Source organism: Oncorhynchus clarkii, chromosome 20, assembly GCF_045791955.1.
Source record: "Oncorhynchus clarkii lewisi isolate Uvic-CL-2024 chromosome 20, UVic_Ocla_1.0, whole genome shotgun sequence".
Classification (NCBI taxonomy): domain Eukaryota; kingdom Metazoa; phylum Chordata; class Actinopteri; order Salmoniformes; family Salmonidae; genus Oncorhynchus; species Oncorhynchus clarkii.
In genome coordinates this window covers 75,314,370-75,336,149 of record NC_092166.1, presented here as the reverse complement: position 1 = coordinate 75,336,149, position 21,780 = coordinate 75,314,370, and the positions used below count along the sequence as shown (strand labels likewise).

Here is a 21,780-nt window from a genome sequence, read left to right as displayed (position 1 = left end):
CAGCTGGGATGTGGCAGTCCGGATGATCTTATACTTCCTGATTGGAATGTCAGGCTCACCAGGGGCATTGTGAAACCCTAGTAGACAGGTCTACTACTGTAGACCTGGAGCGTGTGTGTGTGTGCAAGTGTGTGACCCCCCCCCCCCCTTACACACACACACACACACACACACACACACATACACACACACACACTCTAGAGTCATGAGCACAGGGTGCATTCGTTCCACTAAGTTCTTAGTTTTACCCTGCCCTGTGCCAGCCCTGTTAGCTGTCGTTTTACAAGGCCTCCAGACTCCAGGCCTGTAAACTCACAGTTTTGGACGATTACGTTATTTATAAGTGCGTCAAGTGATACCTTGTAAATATCGGCAAGGCTCATACCGTGAAGCAACCAATCAGAGACCGGCGTCGAGGACCGTCCTTTAAGGATACAGTTTGACACAATTATCAGTCGGTTTATCAGTCTGTAACAAAAGCCCTTGTATGTTACAAATGTTGTTCACAGCCCACCCCCCTCCCACACGCACACACACACACACACACACACACACACACACACACACACACACACACACACACACACACACACACACACACACACACACACACACACACAAACACACACACACACACACACACACACACACAGCACACCACCCTTTCACATGCACACGATTGAAAAGCAGTTGATAGCAAAGGTCAGGCTAACATACTGAGCAGCCCACCACCAGAGCATGCTACTTATCTGAGCTGTAATAAATGTGTGATCCAGCAGGATGAGTCATGGTGATTGATATAAATCTCAGGTTAAGAGGACATTAGAGAGCAGTAAATAAATATAGTTATTACTTAGGCTGTGTGTGTGTGAGACATCACCAGAACACTTGGACCGAGAGCAGTGCACAGAACAAGCCTCAATATGAGTGCTCAGACAGATCAATGTAAAAAGGCATACACTAAAGTTATTACATTTGTACAGATGGTCCCGTATTTCTCTGCATACACTACCATTCAAAAGTTTGGGGTCACTTACAAATGTCCTTGTTTTTTAAAGAAAAGCACAGCGCAAACGGGCCCTAACCAGAATAGAAAGAGGAGTGGGAGGTCCCGGTGCACAACTGAGCAAGAGGACAAGTACATTACACTGTCTAGTTTGAGAAACAGATGCCTCACAAATCCTCAACTGGCAGCTTCATTAAATAGTACCTGCAAAACACCAGTCTCAACGTCAACAGTGAAGAGGCGACTCCGGGATGCTGGCCTTCTAGGCAGAGTTGCAAAGAAAAAGCCATATCTCAGACTGGCCAAAAAAAGAGATGATTAAGATGGGCAGAAGAACACAGACACTGGACAGAGGAACTCTGCCTAGAAGGTCAGCATCCCGGAGTCGCCTCTTCACTGTTGACGTTGAGACTGGTGTTTTGTGGGTACTATTTAATGAAGCTAGATACTCAACTAGTCTAAAGAAGGCCAGTTTTATTGCTTCTTTATTTAGAACAACAGTTTTCAGCTGTGCTAACATTATTGCAAAAGTTTTTTCTAATGATCAATTTGTCTTTTAAAATGATAAGCTAACACAACGTGCCATTGGAACACAGGAGTGATGGTTGCTGATAATGGGCCTCTGTAGATATTCCATAAAAAATCAGCCGTTTCTAGATACACTAGTAATTTACAACATTAATAATGTCTACACTGTATTTCTGAGCAATTTTATGTTATTTTAACAGACAAAAAATGTGCTTTTCTTTAAAAAACAAGGACATTTCTAAGTGACCCCAAACGTTTGAACGGTAGTGTACGTTAGCATACACACACACACACACACACACACACACACACACACACACACACACACACACACACACACACACACACACACACACACACACAGGTGCACATCCTCAATTTTCCAACACACACTGGCTGTTGTTCCTGTGAGCCTGACCGTCTTACTGTGTAACAGTAGGTAAATTATTAATTTTCAGTTAGGAAGGAGGAGGCAGAGTTCACTGGTGCATAAACAGCATTACACGCTCGCTGACACAGATGTAGAATCAGCTCACCCTCACCTTAATCTAAACGTTTACCACAAGTAGTACAAACGCAAAACTGACCTTAGATCAGCGGTTAGGGACATCTTCAGTTTAGTGTGGCAGCCATTTTAGCTGATTATAGTCATTTGCCTTCTTGTTCGTCCCCAGAGCATGGAGGACAGAAGAAGAACACCACAGACGACTGCTGTCTACAGACTTTCTCTAACATCTCTGAGCCCCTTGTCTTTAGGTAGGTATTTTTGCTTAGTTTTTCTTATATGAAATATTTTGAATTGTTCAACCTTCATTTAGACAAGTTTGTCACTGAGATATGTCGTTGTTGAGTTTACTAGTGGCTGTGTGGAGTTAGCTAGCAACAGCACCCTTCAGTAAATATTGTCAATGTCTTGGTGGGGACAGTTTTAATGGATTTCAGGACAAGCACAGAAAAATGGGATCTCATCTCTAACCTTTCCTGGTGTGACACTAACCCTATAATAATTTGAAGGGTGTTTATTTTTGCACTGTAATGGAAATGCATGTATTGAATAGCCCAACTCTCACTGAGACACCCGCAGGGAATGGGGACACAGACAGAAACATCATCGTCCAGCAGCCCTGGAGCAGTTGGTGACAAGAGCACAGCAACAGCTTTTTTCACAATGTCAGCACCAGGACTCGAACCAAAAACTTGCGGTTACTGGCCCAACGCTTTAACCTCAAGGCTACCTGCCTCCCCTGCTGAATGGCCACAATCTGGCTGAACCCTAACCCTAGCCACAACCACAATCGTGATCCTACCTTTCCCTGGTCTGACCCCAGGTTAGCATGGTGACTCTGAAACACCTTAGTGTGGAGGATCCAGATGACTACAGCTCTCCTCCGGTGCCTGATGCTGACTTCACTGAGATAACAGCTGTTACAGTTACACACAGGAGACCTACACCTGACACCAGGGAGATGCTACTCAGCAGGTATGGCTCTGTGTGTGTGTGTGTGTGTGTGTGTGTGTGTGTGTGTGTGTGTGTGTGTGTGTGTATGTGTGTGTGTGTGTGTGTGTGTGTGTGTGTGTGTGTGTGTGTGTGTGTGTGTGTGTGTGTGTGTGTGTGTGTGTGTGTGTGTGTGTGTGTGTGTGTGTGTGTGTGTGTGTGTGTGTGTGTGTCATTCACGTATATCCTTTCTATTCCAGGACTAACAACCTAGCCTTGAGTCTAGTACTGCTGGTGGGATGCTACTCTGCTATCCTGGTCCCTGCTCTTATACCTTCAGACCCTCTGTCAGGGGCTAACGACAACCAACACACTGACATGGTACTGAACACACACAAAAGCACATGAATACATGAATACAGTTGAAGTTGGACGTTTACATACACCTTAGCCAAATTCATTTTAACTCAGTTTGTCACCATTCCTGACATTTAGTCCTAGTAAAAATTCCCTGTTTTAGGTCATTTAGGATCAACACTTTATTTTAAGAATGTGAAATGTCAGAATTATAGTAGAGAGAGTGATTTATTGCAGCTTTTATTTCTTTCATCACATTCCCAGTGGGTCAGAAGTTTACATACACTCAAATTAGTATTCGGTAGCATTGCCATTAAATTGCTTAATGTGGGACAAATGTTTGGGTAGCCTTCCACAAGCTTCCCACAATAAGTTGGGGAATTTTGGTCCATTTCTCCTCACAGAGCTGCTGTAACTGAGTCAGGTTTGTAGGCCTCCTTGCACGCACATGCTTTTTCAGTTCTGCCTATTTTCTATAGTATTGAGGTCAGGACTTTGTGATGGTCACTCCAATACCTTGACTTTGTTGTCCTTAAGTCCTTAAAAAATGTTGCCATAAATTTGGAAGTATGCTTGGGGTCATTGTCTATTTGGAAGACCCATTTGCAACCAAGCTTTAACTTCCTGACTGATGTCTTGAGATGTTGCTTCAATATATCCACATAATTTTCCGTCCTCATGATGCCATCTATTTTGTGAAGTGCACCAGTTCCTCCTGCAGCACCCACACAACATGATGCTGCCACTCCCTTGCTTCCCGGATGGGATGGTGTTCTTCGGCTTGCATGCCTCCCCCTTTTTCCTCCAAACATAACGATGGCTATTATGGTCACACAGTTCTATTTTTGTTTCATCAGACCAGAGAACATTTCTCCAAAAAGTATGATCTTTGTCCCCATGTGCAGTTGCAAACTATAGTCTGGCTTTTTTATGGCGGTTTTGAGCAGTGGCTTCTTCCTTGCTGAGTGGCCTTTTAGGTTATGTCGATATAGGACTTGTTTTACTGTGGATATAGATACTTTTGTACCTGTTTCCTCCAGCATCTTCACAAGGTCCTTTGCTGTTGTTCTGGGATTGATTTTCACTTTTTGCACCAAAGTACGTTCATCTCTAAGAGACAAAATGCGTCTCCTTCCTGAGCTGTATGACGGCTGTGTGTTTCCATGCTGTTTATACTTGTGTACTATTGTTTGTACAGATTAACGTGGTACCTTCAGGCATTTGGAAATTGTTCACAAGGATAAACCAGACTTGTGGAGGTCTACAGTTGTTTTGGCTGATTTCTTTTGATTTTCCCATGATGTCAAAGAGGCACTGAGTTTGAAGGTAGGCCTTGAAATACATCCACAGGTACACCTCCAATTGACTCAAATGATGTCAATTAGCCTATCAGAAGCTTCTAATGCCATGACATAATTTTCTGGAATTTTCCAAGCTGTTTAAAGGCACAGTCACTTAGTGTATGTAAACTTCTGACCCACTGGAATTGTGATACAGTGAATTATAAGTGAAATAAAGTCTCTAAACAATTGTTGGAAAAATGTATTGTGTCATGCATAAGGTAGATGTCCTATCCGACTTGCCAAAACTATAGTTTGTTAACAAGAAATTTGTGGAGTGGTTTAAAAACTAGTTTTAATGACTCCAACCTAAGTGTATGTAAACTTCCGACTTCAACTATATATTTGGGTGCGTGTTATGTGTATTAAACTTCTTTCTTGTGATGAACTGATTTCTCTTACTCTAGTCTGTGCTGTAGGACTTATTGAACTCCCACTCCCTCTCCCCTCTCCTCTCTCCTACACGTCTTACTAAATTCCCTGACTCTCTCCCCTCTCCCCTCTCTTTCAGGTCATACTAAACTCCCTGTCCCTCTCCCTTCTCCCCTCTCCCCTCTCCTCCAGGTCATACTAAACTCCCGGACCCTCTCCCCTCTCCCCTCTCACCTCTCCTCTCTCCTCCAGGTCATACTAAACTCACCGTCCCTCTCCCCTCTTCCCTCTCACCTCTCCTCTCTCCTCCAGGTCATACTAAACTCACCGTCCCTCTCCCCTCTCCCCTCTTCCCTCTCACCTCTCCTCTCTCCTCCAGGTCATACTAAACTCACCGTCCCTCTCCCCTCTCCCCTCTCCCCTCTCCTCTCTCCTCCAGGTCATACTAAACTCACCGTCCCTCTCCCCTCTTCCCTCTCACCTCTCCTCTCTCCTCCAGGTCATACTAAACTCACCGTCCCTCTCCCCTCTTCCCTCTCACCTCTCCTCTCTCCTCCAGGTCATACTAAACTCACCGTCCCTCTCCCCTCTCCCCTCTCCCCTCTCCCCTCTCCTCCAGGTCATACTAAACTCACCGTCCCTCTCCCCTCTCCCCTCTCCCCTCTCACCTCTCCTCTCTCCTCCAGGTCTTACTAAACTCCCGTCCCTCTCCCCTCTCACCTCTCCTCTCTCCTCCAGGTATTACTAAACCGCTCTGCCTCCCTGCTTGTGCAGCCCTGCCATCCGGGCTGGTGTGTGTCTCGTCTCCTCTCCCTGGACTCCTCCTCAGACCTTCAGAACATCCCTGTGTTCCTCCAGTCGGGGATTGCAGCAGACAGGCCTATTCCCTGGGACTTGGCTCCTCCCCTGGGCCTCCAGGGCTGTGACGAGAGGGTGGCTAGGGCCCTGGCCTCTCTAACTCATCCAGGCCTGCCCCCATCCCTGGGGGGGAGAGGTAGGGGTGGGGGCTGTAGGAGGTGTGTGGTGGTGGGCAGTGGAGGGGTGCTACATGGCAGCCACCTGGGATCCCATATTGACCAGTATGATGTCATCATCAGGTGAATGACCAATCAAACATACAATCAATGTACAGTGCCTTGCGAAAGTATTCGGCCCCCTTGAACTTTGCGACCTTTTGCCACATTTCAGGCTTCAAACATAAAGATATAAAACTGTATTTTTTTGTGAAGAATCAACAACAAGTGGGACACAATCATGAAGTGGAACGACATTTATTGGATATTTCAAACTTTTTTAACAAATCAAAAACTGAAAAATTGGGCGTGCAAAATTATTCAGCCCCTTTACTTTCAGCAAACTCTCTCCAGAAGTTCAGTGAGGATCTCTGAATATTCCAATGTTGACCTAAATGACTAATGATGATAAATACAATCCACCTGTGTGTAATCAAGTCTCCGTATAAATGCACCTGCACTGTGATAGTCTCAGAGGTCCGTTAAAAGCGCAGAGAGCATCATGAAGAACAAGGAACACACCAGGCAGGTCCGAAATACTGTTGTGAAGAAGTTTAAAGCCGGATTCGGATACAAAAAGATTTCCCAAGCTTTAAACATCCCAAGGAGCACTGTGCAAGCGATAATATTGAAATGGAAGGAGTATCAGACCACTGCAAATCTACCAAGACCTGGCCGTCCCTCTAAACTTTCAGCTCATACAAGGAGAAGACTGATCAGAGATGCAGCCAAGAGGCCCATGATCACTGGATGAACTGCAGAGATCTACAGCTGAGGTGGGAGACTCTGTCCATAGGACAACAATCAGTCGTATATTGCACAAATCTGGCCTTTATGGAAGAGTGGCAAGAAGAAAGCCATTTCTTAAAGATATCCATAAAAAGTGTTGTTTAAAGTTTGCCACAAGCCACCTGGGAGACACACCAAACATGTGGAAGAAGGTGCTCTGGTCAGATGAAACCAAAATTGAACTTTTTGGCAACAATGCAAAACGTTATGTTTGGCGTAAAAGCAACACAGCTGAACACACCATCCCCACTGTCAAACATGGGGGTGGCAGCATCATGGTTTGGGCCTGCTTTTCTTCAGCAGGGACAGGGAAGATGGTTAAAATTGATGGGAAGATGGATGGAGCCAAATACAGGACCATTCTGGAAGAAAACCTGATGGAGTCTGCAAAAGACCTGAGACTGGGACGGAGATTTGTCTTCCAACAAGACAATGATCCAAAACATAGAGCAAAATCTACAATGGAATGGTTCAAAAATAAACATATCCTGGTGTTAGAATGGCCAAGTCAAAGTCCAGACCTGAATCCAATCGAGAATCTGTGGAAAGAACTGAAAACTGCTGTTCACAAATGCTCTCCATCCAACCTCACTGAGCTCGAGCTGTTTTGCAAGGAGGAATGGGAAAACATTTCAGTCTCTCGATGTGCAAAACTGATAGACACATACCCCAAGCGACTTACAGCTGTAATCGCAGCAAAAGGTGGCGCTACAAAGTATTAACTTAAGGGGGCTGAATAATTTTGCACGCCCAATTTTTCAGTTTTTGATTTGTTAAAAAAGTTTGAAATATCCAATAAATGTCGTTCAACTTCATGATTGTGTCCCACTTGTTGTTGATTCTTCACAAAAAAATACAGTTTTATATCTTTATGTTTGAAGCCTGAAATGTGGCAAAAGGTCGCAAAGTTCAAGGGGGCCGAATACTTTCGCAAGGCACTGTAATTGTAAAAGAAGCACAATCTTTTAAAATCAGATAATATTTTCCATGACCCCTTACTGTACCTCCTAAGTGACAATCTGTTTCTCATATTATAACCAATCCCGTCTTTAGTTTTCCAGACTGCTAAAATAAATACATCTCAGGAACCAAACTAACCTCTACCACTCCTGGTCACTAAGGGGATATACTGGATTAGATTTGTATTTTCTGAAGCTGTGGTTTCCATCTTCTCCTCTCTCGCCTCCTTCCCCTCCTCTTTCTCCTTCCCCTTCACACTCTTCTTTGTCCTCTCAGGATGAACAATGCCCCAGTGTCAGGGTTTGAGAGGGACGCAGGCTCCAGGACCACTGTCCGTTTGATGTACCCAGAGGGAGCTCCCCTTTCCCCCAGCGAGTACAGACACACCTCCCTGGTTACCCTGGTGGTCTACAAGTGCCTGGACCTGGACTGGCTCACCTCTGTCATCACCAAGCAGCCTCTGGTGGGAAAGTGTTTACTACCTGTTTGTTTCCCTGTTAACCTGTTTGTTTCCCTGTTTACCTGTTTGTTTCCCTGTTTACCTGTTTGTTTCCCTGTTTACCTGTTTGTTTCCCTGTCAGAGACACAGTGGCTTGAGGAATTTTAGTGCAGATTTGCAGACAGAAAAGGACTTCTAAAGTAGCTTCTATACGTTCTGCTGTCCATGGACAGGCTTGGGTAGCTTACTTTACGTTACATTACTACTTACCTGTCCAAGATTTCTATCAGTCACGTAACTTTTGGATTACCCTAACATAATCTGCACTTTCAGTTACTGCATTTGGTATGCTGTCATAGTGGTCTCTGACTTGTTGTCAGATTCACTCAGGTGGAATAAACTTAAAGGTCAATTGCACTTCCTGATTTGGCCTTGTTTTTCATCAATGTCCATTAAGAAATGCTAGCGGCCATGAGCGAAGGCAAACGAGAGTTGTGTTGGGGGTGTGGTTTGATGTGGGTGTTTCATGGGTCTGTCTTTGCCATTCAATCAAAACCTACAAGGACAGTAGCTAGCCAGTTTGAGTTTAAACATTATTGAAAGAAAGCTGGCGAAATGCATCAAACATGTCAGGTTTGCTTGATTATGAGCTAGCTAGCTAACGTTAGCTAACGTTAGCTAGCAGGGATCAAATCTTCCTCTCCCGTTATTTGTTTTCTTTATTTTCCGCCAACTAGGTTACCACCAGGGCAAAGCGAACTAGCCCAGTCTTTTCCCAGAAAACACGGTGCCTCCACGTGTTAAAAGGCAAACGGGGGTATGAATTTTTGACATAATTGTAAACTAACCTTCATTTTCTCGTTGTGACACATTCAGAGTCTAAACTCCGTTTTAGACGAGACTGACTTTATGACCAAAATTATCCTATTTGCACTTTGCACTCAATTTTCATAAACATCCTTTCTGAATTTAAAAGTAATCCAAGAAGTAATAACCTAGTTTTTCAAAAGTAATCAGATTACAATATTTGTAATGCCCTGACCATAGTAAGCTGTTTATTCTCTGTGTTGGTTGGGGCGTGATAGTGACTTGCGTGGGTCATCTAGGGGAATTTGTAATTCTATGGTGGCCTGATATGGTTCCCAATCAGAGGCAGCTGTTTATCGTTGTCTCTGATTGGGGATCATATTTAGGTAGCCATTTCCTCATATGGTATTTGTGGGATCTTGTCTACAGTTAGTTGCCTTTGTGCAATCCAGTAGCTTCATGTTTCGTTTGGTAGTTTGTTGTTTTTGTTCGGTGTTCATTTATTAAAGGAATATGTACGCCTACCACACTGTACCTTGGTCCAATCATTATAACGATCGTGACAGAAGATCCCACCAAAAATCCCACCAAAAAAGGACCTCTCCTGATGGAGAAGGACCCTGGACGAAGGCCGGAGAGTATCGCCGTCCAAGGGAGCAGATGGAGGCAGCGAGAGAGGAACGGCGACGATACGAGGAGTCGGGGAGGTAGGCCACAAATTTGGGGGGGGTGAACCAGAGCCAGTCTGGGAGAAGAAGGAGTATTCGGAGGAGAGAGAAATGGGAGAGTTGTTGAGTTGGTGGCGGATGCACAGATTTGGAATAAAGGAACGTGTTGTCAGTTTGGTGCCACCTGAGTCAGCTCCCCGTACTTGTCCTGCAACATGTGTTAAAGTTCCGAAACAATTGATGCCGGCTATACACACCAGGTTTCCAGTGTACCTTTCTAACACAGTGCGTCCCGTGCCAACTCCTCGCACTCTCCCTCAAGTGCGCTTTCCCAGTCAGGTGTGTCCTGTTCCTGCTCCTCGCACTCGCCCTGAGGTGCGTGTCACCAGCCCGGTGCCACCTGTACCGGTCCTGTGCATCAGGCCTCCAGTGCGCCTCCACAGTCCAGTACGTCCTGTGCTTCCTCCCGACACTTGCCCTGAGGTACGTGTCACCAGCCCGGTACCTCTTGTGCCGGCACCACGCATCAGGCCTCCAGTGCGCCTCCACAGTCCAGAGCTTCCGGCGACAGTTTCCAGTCCAGAACTTCCGGCGACAGTTTCCAGTCCAGAGCTTCCGGCGACAGTTTCCAGTCCGGAACCTCCAACGACGGTCCACAGTCCGGAACCTCCAACGACGGTCCACAGTCCGGAACCACCAGCGAAGGTTGGCGGTCCAGAGCCTAAAGCGCGGTCGGCGGTGCAGAGCCTTCAGCAGGGGTTCTCAGTCCAGAGCCTTCAGCAGGGGTTCTCAGTCCAGAGCCTCCTACGACGATCTACGGTCCGGAGCCTCGGGCGATGATCCCTGCACCAGAGCCGCCATGGTGGAAGACGTATCTGCGAGCGGAGTGGGTACTTTGGCCCGCACCGGAGCCCCCGCCGACGCCTTGTGTCATTCATCATAGATGCCCACCCGGACCCTCCCCTATTGAGTCAGGTTTTGCAGTCAGAGTCTGCACCTTTGGGGGGGGGGGGGGATACTGTAACGCCCTGACCATAGTAAGCTGTTTATTCTCTCTGTTGGTTGGGGCGTGATAGTAGTGACTTGGACGTGTCATCTAGTTGAATTTGTATTTCTATGGTGGCCTGATATGGTTCCCAATCAGAGGCAGCTGTTTATCGTTGTCTCTGATTGGGTAGCCATTTCCTCATTTGGTATTTGTGGGATCTTACAGTTAGTTGCCTGTGTGCACAGCAGTAGCTTCAAGTTTCGTTTGGTAGTTGTTTTTGTTTGGTCTTCATTTATTAAATGAATATGTACACCTACCACGCTGCAACTTGGTCCAATCATTATAACGATTGTGACAATATTTTTCCATATAACGTAACTAATTACAGTTAGTTTTTTTCTAATCAGATTACATGCAACTGATTACTCCCCAAACCTGTCTGTTTGTGTTCTAGAGCTGTTTCTGAACTGGTTCTGCTTCCTGTGGTTGTGTTGTCTAGAGCTGGTGGTCCAAGCTGTGGTTCTGGAGAGACATAGTGGAGAACATTCCTCTGAAGCCGGAGAACATCCAGATACTCAACCCAGAGATCATGCACAAGACAGGCATAGCACTGCAGAGATACACACAGCAACAGAGGAAGGTTAGTACTGATACACACAGCAACAGAGGAAGGTTACTACTACTGATAAACACAGCAACAGAGGAAGGTTACTACTACTGATACACACAGCAACAGAGGAAGGTTACTACTACTGATACACACAGCAACAGAGGAAGGTTACTACTACTGATAAACACAGCAACAGAGGAAGGTTACTACTACTGATACACACAGCAACAGAGGAAGGTTACTACTACTGATACACACAGCAACAGAGGAAGGTTACTACTACTGATACACACAGCAACAGAATCATTTTAAAGGACATACAGGTAACTGCCAAAATAATTGAAACACCTGAGTAAATGAGGGATACAAAGTATATTGAAAGCAGGTGCTTCCACACAGGTGTGGTTCCTGAGTTAAATAAGCAATTAGCATCCCATCATGCTTAGGGTCATGTATAAAAACGCTGTGCAGGCCATTGTTTTTTTCCATTATTTTGGCTACCATGGCTATGCCCCTATAAGATGACAATGAATGGTTTGATGAGCATGAAAACGATGTAAACCATATGCCATGGCCATCTTAGTCATCAGATCTCAACCCAACTGAACACTTATGGGAGATTCTGCAGCGGCACCATAGACAGTGTTTTCCACCACCATCAACAAATGAACGAATTTCTGTGTCTTATCCCTCCAAAAGAGTTCCAGACACTTGTAGAATGTATGCCCAGGTGCATTGAAGCTGTTATGGCTTGTGGTGGCACAATGCCCTACTAAGACACTATGTTGGTGTTTCCTTTATTTTGGCAGTTTCATGTACATGTACAGTATAAATGCATACCCAATGGATGAATGTTGCAATCATTGAATGGCTCTCTCCACATGGTTTGCTTTAACATTTGGGTGGAAGTGTTTCTTGTTAGATTGATGTAGTCTGAACACGAGTTAGCCTTAATAAACACTTAATTACCATCCTCTCTTCTCTCCAGTTAGTTCCTACGTTAGGTGCCAGTGCGGTGGTGATGGCCCTACAGCTGTGTGATGAGGTGAGCCTGGCAGGGTTTGGTTATGACCTGCAGCATCCCGGTGCCAGACTACACTACTATGAGAGTCTAAGTATGGACGCCATCAAGGCCCAGGTACACTACAGTATATAAGAGCAGTGGAGAGAGAATGACAAACACTGATTGTTTGCTGCTCCCATCAAAACATTTGTTAGCTTGTGCTACTCGTAAGGTCCAGCTCAGAGAAGCACTTTTGAATTATAAATATTTTTCAAATGAAAGTCTCTTAAGTATCTTCCTGTATTGATTGTCTTTGTCCAGGTAGTACATGATGTGAGCGCTGAGAAGCTCTTCCTCAGAGAGCTAGTGGCTGCAGGTGTCTTGACTGACCTCACAGGGGCGCTGTGACAAAGAGACAGTACCAGGGATGGACCCTGTTCTACCAGTTGTGGTTGGAGGTTAACTGCCTTGCTCAAGGACAGAACGGCAGATTTTTCCACCTTGCCGGCTCGGGGATTCGAACCAGCGACCTTTCTTAACAACCCCTGGTTCCTTTTCCTAGCATGATGATTCAACCAATCAAGGCTTAGTTGAAATATGTACTATTATTATATACTATATTATGCACTATAAAAATGTATGCACCCATTACTGTAAGTCGCTTTGGATAAAGGTGTCTGCTAAATGTCATATGTAATTATTATATATTAAATGCCCAAAGCAGCCGTTTGTATATCGATATCAAATCATTTCTGGGTAACAGTTAAGTACCTTACTGTGATAGATTTAAATAAAAATGTGCCAAAAAATATTTCTCAAGTAAGAATTTAGCTAGGACTGTCTGGGAGTGGTCTGAGTGGGGAGGGAAAACTGAAAACTAGCTGTTATTGGAAGAGGTTTGGAACTCTCTGTGTTATTGGTCTATTAAATAATTTACTGCATGGGGACGCCACCATGGAAAGCAGAAACACCCTCCCGTGCAAACCTGCTCATTAGAAGGTCATGTATAGATTGTATTTTCAACCAACAACTATCAGGAAATAACAATGAACTCATTTGTACACTTTTACAGTGTTAGATTAATCAGCAAAATGATACAAAACCCTGGGAAAACAGAATTTTGACTACACTGGGCCTTTAAGAACAAAATATTGACCACCTCTGCACGACTTACCACAACCTGCCCCAACCTCAACACGTTGTAGTACCTTCCACAACCTGCCCCTACCTCAACACGTTGTAGTACAGTACCTTCCACAACCTGCCCCAACCTCAACACGTTGTAGTACCTTACACAACCTGCCCCTACCTCAACACATTGTAGTACCTTACACAACCTGCCCCTACCTCAACACGTTGTAGTACCTTCCACACCCTGCCCCTACCTCAACACGTTGTAGTACCTTACACAACCTGCCCCTACCTCAACACGTTGTAGTACCTTACACAACCTGCCCCTACCTCAACACATTATAGTACATTGTAGTACATTACAAAACCTGCCCCTACCTCAACACATTATAGTACATTGTAGTACATTACACAACCTGCCCCTACCTCAACACATTATAGTACATTGTAGTACATTACACAACCTGCCCCTACCTCAACACATTATAGTACATTGTAGTACATTACACAACCTGCCCCTACCTCAACACATTATAGTACATTGTAGTACATTACACAACCTGCCCCTACCTCAACATGTTGTAGTACCTTACACAACCTGCCCCTATCTCAACACATTATAGTACATTGTAGTACCTTACACAACCTGCCCCTACCTCAACACATTATAGTACATTGTAGTACCTTCCACAACCTGCCCCTATCTCAACACATTATAATACATTGTAGTACATTACACAACCTTCCCCTACCTCAACACGTTGTAGTACCTTCCACAGCCTGCCCCTACCTCAACACGTTGTAGTACCTTACACAACCTGCCCCTACCTCAACACATTATAGTGCATTGAAATGTATTTAATTTAGTGGGTTCTTTTGTCACTGATCTACATAAAAGTGAAAAGAAATTCCCCAAACAATGACAGATAACAATGACAGGTAAATCAGGGACAATCAGGGCGGAACAACATGGTTGTGGACGGAATTGCAGAATCTCCACATGAGACCTAGACGGAGTCTGAGGACAAAGTGAGGGAAATTATCTCTGAGAAATTGAAGATGGACCACAGGAAGTTAGAGGTGGAGCGCTCCCACAGGACTGGAAAACCCACCACCGGCCCGGGTGACAGGCCCAGGCCGATAGTGGTCAAGTTCCTGATGTTCAAGGACAAGGTAGCTTGAGAGGAACGTATATCTTCCTCAACGAGGACTATCCTGAAGCTGTGTGCCAGAAGAGGAAAGAACTGATCCCAGCCATGAAAGCTGCCAGAGCGCATGGGGGCATTGCTTACATCCGCTATGACAGGCTCATTGTCCACCCTCCCTCCCAGAAGCCTGGAAGGGATGAGAGAGCCAAGCCTATGGGTTCGTAGCTTCAACCCCACAGCACACACACACACACACACCAATTGATTAATGGACTGTTGAATCCATATATTTTTCTCTTGCTTTGTTTGCTCTTTTCAGTATTATGTCTTTCTCTGATAAGCTACCCAGGATAGGGCTGAAAATAACCCATATTATTATATGTAGACTTAGAAATAAGGTTCATGAAATCAATAACTTGCAACATCAGATAACATTAATATATTAGCCATTTCTGAGACTCACTTAGATAATTAATTTGATGATACAGCAGTAGCAATACAAGGATATAACATCTATAGAAGAGACATACATGCTTATGGGGGAGGTGATGCTTTATATATTCAGAGCCGTATCCCTGTAATGCTTAGAGAAGATCTTATGTCAAGTGTTATTGAAGTGTTATTGAAGTGTTGTGGTTGCAGGTTCACTTGGCACATCTAAATTATTTTATTTTGGGGTGTTGCTATAGGCCACTAAGTGCTAACAGTCTATCTAAATAATATGTGTGAAATGCTTGATAGTGTATGTGATGTAAACAGAGGTATACTTTCTTGGGGACCTGAATATTGACAGGTTTTCATCAAGCTGTCAGCTCAAGAGGAAGCTTCTTACTGTAACCAGTGCCCGTTTTTATGTATTTATTTCACCTTTATTTAACCAGGTAGGCTAGTTGAGAACACCTTTATTTAACCAGGTAGGCTAGTTGAGAACACCTTTATTTAACCAGGTAGGCTAGTTGAGAACAAGTTCTCATTTACAACTGTGACCTGGCCAAGATAAAGCAAAGCAGTGTGACACAGACAACACAGAGTTACACATGGAGTAAACAATAAACAAGCCAATAACACAATAAACAAATCAATGACACAGTAGAAAAAATAAAGTCTAAAGGCATGAGGAGGTAGGCAATAAATAGGTCATAGGAGCGAATAGTTACAATTGAGCAGATTAACACTGGAGTGATAAATGAGCAGATGATGATGTGCAAGTAGAGATACTGGTGTGCAAAAGAGCAGAAAAATAAATAAAATAAAAACAGTATGGGGATGATATAGATAGATTGGGTGGGTTATTTACAGATGGACTATGTACAGCTGCAGTGATCGGTTAGCTGCTCAGATAGTTGATGTTTAGAGTTGGTGAGGGAAATAAAAGTGTCCAACTTCAGCGATTTTTGCAATTCGTTCCAGTCATTGGCAGCAGAGAACTGGAAGGAAAGGCGGCCAAATGGGGTGTTGGCTTTGGGGATGATCAGTGAGATATACCTGCTGGAACGTGTGCTACGGGTGGGTGTTGTTATCGTGACCAGTGAACTGAGATAAAGCGGAGCTTTACCTAGTATAGACTTATGGATGACCTGGAGCCAGTGGGTCTGGCGACGAATATGTAGCGAGGGCCAGCCGACTAGAGCGTATAGGTCGCAGTGGTGGGTGGTATAAGGTGATTTGGTAACAAACTGGATCATGGGCTGGTGCCACCAACTGAGAAATGTTTGTCTGGAGCCCCGTATAGCTTAAGCCTATCTAATCCTTTCAGGTATACACTAGAACATGGGGAGCAGGGACTAGGGGCCTCATATCTACTGTAGAACATAGGGAGCAGGGGCCAGGGGCCTCATATCTACTGTAGAACATAGGGAGCAGGGACTAGGGGGGTCATATCTACTGTAGAACATAGGGAGCAGGGGCTAGGGGCCTCATATCTACTGTAGAACATAGGGAGCAGGGGCCAGGGGCCTCATATCTACTGAAAAACATAGGGAGCAGGGGCTCGGGGCCTCACATCTACTGTAGAACATACGGAGCAGGGGCTAGGGGTCTCATATTTACTGTAGAACATAGGGAGCAGGGGCTAGGGGCCTCATATCTACTGTAGAACATAGGGGGCAGAGGCTAGGGGCCTCATATCTACTGTAGAACATTAGGAGCAGGGTCTAGGGGCCTCATATTTACTGTAGAACATTGGGAGCAGGGGCCAGGGGCCTCATATCTACTGTAGAACATAGGGAGCAGGGGCTAGGGGCCTCATATCATACATGAACATAAAACACTGGTGTAGGGGCGAGTCTAGATGGAAAAGCACCATTAGACAAGACACTCACTCCCTGCTGAAGCCAGGTCCTCCTCTGGTGAACGCCTGGCCCTTAAACTCTGTCCACACACTCTGTAGATGGGATGACTGAGGGTGAGGAGACAGACAGATGTGTTAGAAATGCTTTATAAATACTTTATCAATGTTTTGAATATTTTAAACCTGGTACTCGGAGGATATGTTTTTTTTAAGTAAATGGCATGAAGCTTCTCTATACAGCTAGGACTGTATGCACTACACCTGTATGAACTTCTCCAGTTTGTTGCAGAGGTCCTGCATGGGGGTCTGGCCTCGTGTTGCTGAGCCCACCAGACCTTCACTCAGATGCTTCTCTAACATAACAAATGCCTCCAGGAACACATAGACCAATGGCCAGTTTACTGTTAGAGAGAGAGAGAGAGAGGAGAGAGTGAGAGAGAAGTTCTCATAGTGACACATCACTGCCCTCTTCTGGCTTGATCTAAAAAAAACATCCCATGTTGTGAGATCAATGCACTGTTTGTAATTTTTATTTATTTAAATTGAACCTTTATTTAACTAGGCAAGTCAGTTAAGAACAAATAGTTTTTTGCAATGACGGCCTACTCCGGCCATACCCGGACAACGCTTGGCCAATTGTGCGCCGTCCTATGGGACTCCCAATCACAGCCTGGATTCAAACCAGGGACTGTAGTGGCACCTCTTGTACAGAGATGCAGTGCCTTAGATTGCTGCACCACTCGGGAGACCACACCTCTTTCTAACCCATGTGTGTGTGTTTATACAGTCCTTAGTGAGCAGCACCAGAGTGATTCCAGGCCAGAGTGGCAGACATTTTAGATAGAGTGAGGCATCATGGGATGGCAGCCAATATTCAGTGTGACCTATAGGAAAAAAGCTAGATACCTAGTCAGTTGTCCAACTGAATGTATTTTTAACTGAAATGTGTCTTCCACATTTAACCTTGAATCAGAGAGGTGAAGGGGGCTGACATATTCGACATCTACGTCTTCGGCACCCAGGGAACAGTAGGTTAACTGCCTTGATTTGATTTGAGTCAGCTCGGGGATTCGATCTAGCAACCTTCCGGTTATTGGCCCAAAGCTCTAATCACTAGGCTACCTGCCGCCCTCTGCTAGGGGTTGAGAGGTCAGGGGGAGGAGCTTCCAGGGTTCGGACACTGTCCTCTGCCATCTGAAGACAGAATGGCATTTATATGCATTTAATCTCATGAGAAGTTATACAGAATCCAAATAACATGCAGATCCTTTAGCTTTGAGCAGGTGCTGAAGATCAAAATAAATGCTAATCAAAATGTGTTTTACCTACAAGGACTGTCTAACTTAAATTCAATTTATGAGAAAGACTAAAGTACATGCATTTGTCAAATTAGGTTCCAGACCTTTTTGGTGCAGCAATACTGTGTTGTTACTTTGTCCTAGTGAGCTGGAGCTCACCTGAATGTCTGGACCCACAAACTAGAAGACAGGAGCACCGCTCCTCTCGTGACCTCTCCCCTCATACCTGCCTGCAGAGAGCGAGAGAGAGCAGAGGGTTAGTGAGTTGAAACAATGGCAGTGCAAGTATAACATCTCACTATTGAGCCACATGGGCAAACATAGACATCGATGACAGAGCATGACACAGACTGCTACTGCACCTGTACTAACAACGTCTCTGTCACTCCCTGAGTCCCTATTAGCAAGGGAAGGCTCTGGAGTTTAAAAACATTAGAGGCTGAGACTTTCTCCACATCCTAAACGCACACAACGTTGCTATTTAAGTTCAGAAGCATTCAGACAGAGTAGAATGATCTTCTTCTTTCACTCAGTGTTCCTACCGTGGAAACTGTATCCTACAGGTTGATGTTGCTAAGATACCTGTTCTGCACCATGACGGTCAGACGAGGTGAGGGTACTGGCATTACGACTGTGGGGGAGAGGAGAGGTGGATAGCAGGTCAGACGAGGTGAGGGTACTGGCATTACGACTGTGGGGGAGAGGAGAGGTGGATAGCAGGTCAGACGAGGTGAGGGTACTGGCATTACGACTGTGGGGGAGAGGAGAGGTGGATAGCAGGTCAGACGAGGTGAGGGTACTGGCATTACGACTGTGGGAGAGAGGAGAGGTGGATAGCAGGTCAGACGAGGTGAGGGTACTGGCATTAAGACTGTGGGGGAGAGGAGAGGTGGATAGCAGGTCAGACGATGTGAGGGTACTGGCATTACGACTGTGGGGGAGAGGAGAGGTGGATAGCAGGTCAGACGATGTGAGGGTACTGGCATTACGACTGTGGGGGAGAGGAGAGGTGGATAGCAGGTCAGACGAGGTGAGGGTACTGGCATTACGACTGTGGGGGAGAGGAGGGGTGGATAGCAGGTCAGACGAGGTGAGGGTACTGGCATTACGACTGTGGGGGAGAGGAGAGGTGGATAGCAGGTCAGACGAGGTGAGGGTACTGGCATTACGACTGTGGGGGAGAGGAGAGGTGGATAGCAGGTCAGACGAGGTGAGGGTACTGGCATCACGACTGTGGGGGAGAGGAGAGGTGGATAGCAGGTCAGACGAGGTGAGGGTACTGGCATTACGACTGTGGGGGAGAGGAGAGGTGGATAGCAGGTCAGACGAGGTGAGGGTACTGGCATTACGACTGTGGGGGAGAGGAGAGGTGGATAGCAGGTCAGACGAGGTGAGGGTACTGGCATTACGACTGTGGGGGAGAGGAGAGGTGGATAGCAGGTCAGACGAGGTGAGGGTACTGGCATTACGACTGTGGGGGAGAGGAGAGGTGGATAGCAGGTCAGACGAGGTGAGGGTACTGGCATTACGACTGTGGGGGAGAGGAGAGGTGGATAGCAGGTCAGACGAGGTGAGGGTACTGGCATTACGACTGTGGGGGAGAGGAGAGGTGGATAGCAGGTCAGACGAGGTGAGGGTACTGGCATCACGACTGTGGGGGAGAGGAGAGGTGGATAGAAAGGTATTCAGAGCAGGGTTGAGGTCAATTCGAATTGAAGTTACTAATTTCAGGAAGTGATTTTAAATGTAAATAAAAACATGTAAAAACAGTTGAAATAAATAGCTTCTCCTTATCAGTTCATTCAGAAAGGTTTGAAAATGTATGTATTTTTTTCTGAAAATTAATTGGGTTCGGTTTATTTCCTGAATTGACCAAATTAAATTTCAATTGATACCAACCCTGATTCAGAGTAACCTTCCTCTATATGTGATTTGCTGTATGTGCAACGGCGTACTGTATTGTGTCAAACTGTCCCTTATTGTGTGAAAAAGGGAAGTTACAGGGGCCAGTGTATCTGGAGTAGAAAGCTAGTAGTTTGGTGTTAATATAGTAACGTGTAGTTTACCTGGAGTGGGAGGCTAGTAGTTTGGTGTTAATATAGTAATGTGTAGTTTACCTGGAGTAGAAAGCTAGTAGTTTGGTGTTAATATAGTAATGTGTAGTTTACCTGGAGTGGGAGGCTAGTAGTTTGGTGTTAATATAGTAATGTGTAGTTTACCTGGAGTAGAAAGCTAGTAGTTTGGTGTTAATATAGTAACGTGTAGTTTACCTGGAGTAGAAAGCTAGTAGTTTGGTGTTAATATAGTAACGTGTAGTTTACCTGGAGTAGGAGGCTAGTAGTTTGGTGTTAATATAGTAACGTGTAGTTTACCTGGAGTAGAAAGCTAGTAGTTTGGTGTTAATATAGTAATGTGTAGTTTACCTGGAGTGGGAGGCTAGTAGTTTGGTGTTAATATAGTAATGTGTAGTTTACCTGGAGTAGAAAGCTAATAGTTTGGTGTTAATATAGTAATGTGTAGTTTACCTGGAGTAGAAAGCTAGTAGTTTGGTGTTAATATAGTAATGTGTAGTTTACCTGGAGTAGGAGGCTAGTAGTTTGGTGTTAATATAGTAATGTGTAGTTTACCTGGAGTAGAAAGCTAATAGTTTGGTGTTAATATAGTAATGTGTAGTTTACCTGGAGTGGGAGGCTAGTAGTTTGGTGTTAATATAGTAATGTGTAGTTTACCTGGAGTAGAAAGCTAATAGTTTGGTGTTAATATAGTAACGTGTAGTTTACCTGGAGTAGGAGGCTAGTATTTTGGCTCCTTGTCTGAAAACCATGCTATATCAGACTGCATACCATGGGCATGACAAATCATGTATTTTCACTCTTCTAATTATGTTGGTAACCAGTTTATAGTTGCAATAAGGCACCTCATGGGTTTGTGGTACATTTTTTACTATTACACTATTAATAAAATACATACAGTAGGACATCACTACACATATATATTTCTCTGATGAAGCATAAAATAACAAAATCACTACACATTGAGTTTCAAAGGTTAAAGTACCTAAAATGAAATAAATAAAACTGTGTTAATGTAGTTTGCCAGACGCTGAAGGGTCATCCTTTCATTAGGGTAGTAATTGAGGCGAGTTAAAGTCATGTGCTGAAGACTAGACGGACAAGATTCTGACAGTTTTACAATGATCTGCTATTCCTGGAATACATTATGCTAGTGTGTGTGTGTGTGTGTGTGTGTGTGTGTGTGTGTGTGTGTGTGTGTGTGTGTGTGTGTGTGTGTGTGTGTGTGTGTGTGTGTGTGTGTGTGTGCGTGCGTGTGTGTGTGTTAGTGTGTGTGTGTGTGTGTGTGTTAGTGTGTGTGTGTGTGGAGAGATTCCATGTGTTATTAATTTACTTCCTTGTGCAAGTATTAGGCCTACGGTACTAAATCACATGAGATGCAGCCTAGCCAACACATGGAGCAGAATCATTAGTTTCATTGTCAAGAGACAATGAAAGGATGTTCAGAGTTATACAAATGTAACCTTGATTATGCAACTATCCTTGAGCAAAGTCAAAAGAAATGCAAATTAAGGCTGTGTAGAATA

General features: G+C 44.7%; 1 protein-coding gene across 1 annotated transcript; it reads left to right on the top strand.

Annotated features, from left to right (window-relative positions):
- The first annotated feature begins 2,153 nt into the window (after window positions 1-2,153).
- On the top strand, window positions 2,154-13,124 carry LOC139376907 (ST3 beta-galactoside alpha-2,3-sialyltransferase 7). The gene is made up of 8 exons (XM_071119898.1): window positions 2,154-2,290; window positions 2,863-3,014; window positions 3,230-3,350; window positions 5,777-6,135; window positions 8,077-8,263; window positions 11,202-11,342; window positions 12,301-12,450; window positions 12,637-13,124. Exons 2-8 carry the CDS (start codon window positions 2,869-2,871, stop codon window positions 12,721-12,723), a joined length of 1,191 nt encoding a protein of 396 aa, XP_070975999.1. The 5' UTR covers window positions 2,154-2,290; window positions 2,863-2,868; the 3' UTR covers window positions 12,724-13,124.
- The last annotated feature ends 8,656 nt before the right edge of the window (window positions 13,125-21,780 follow it).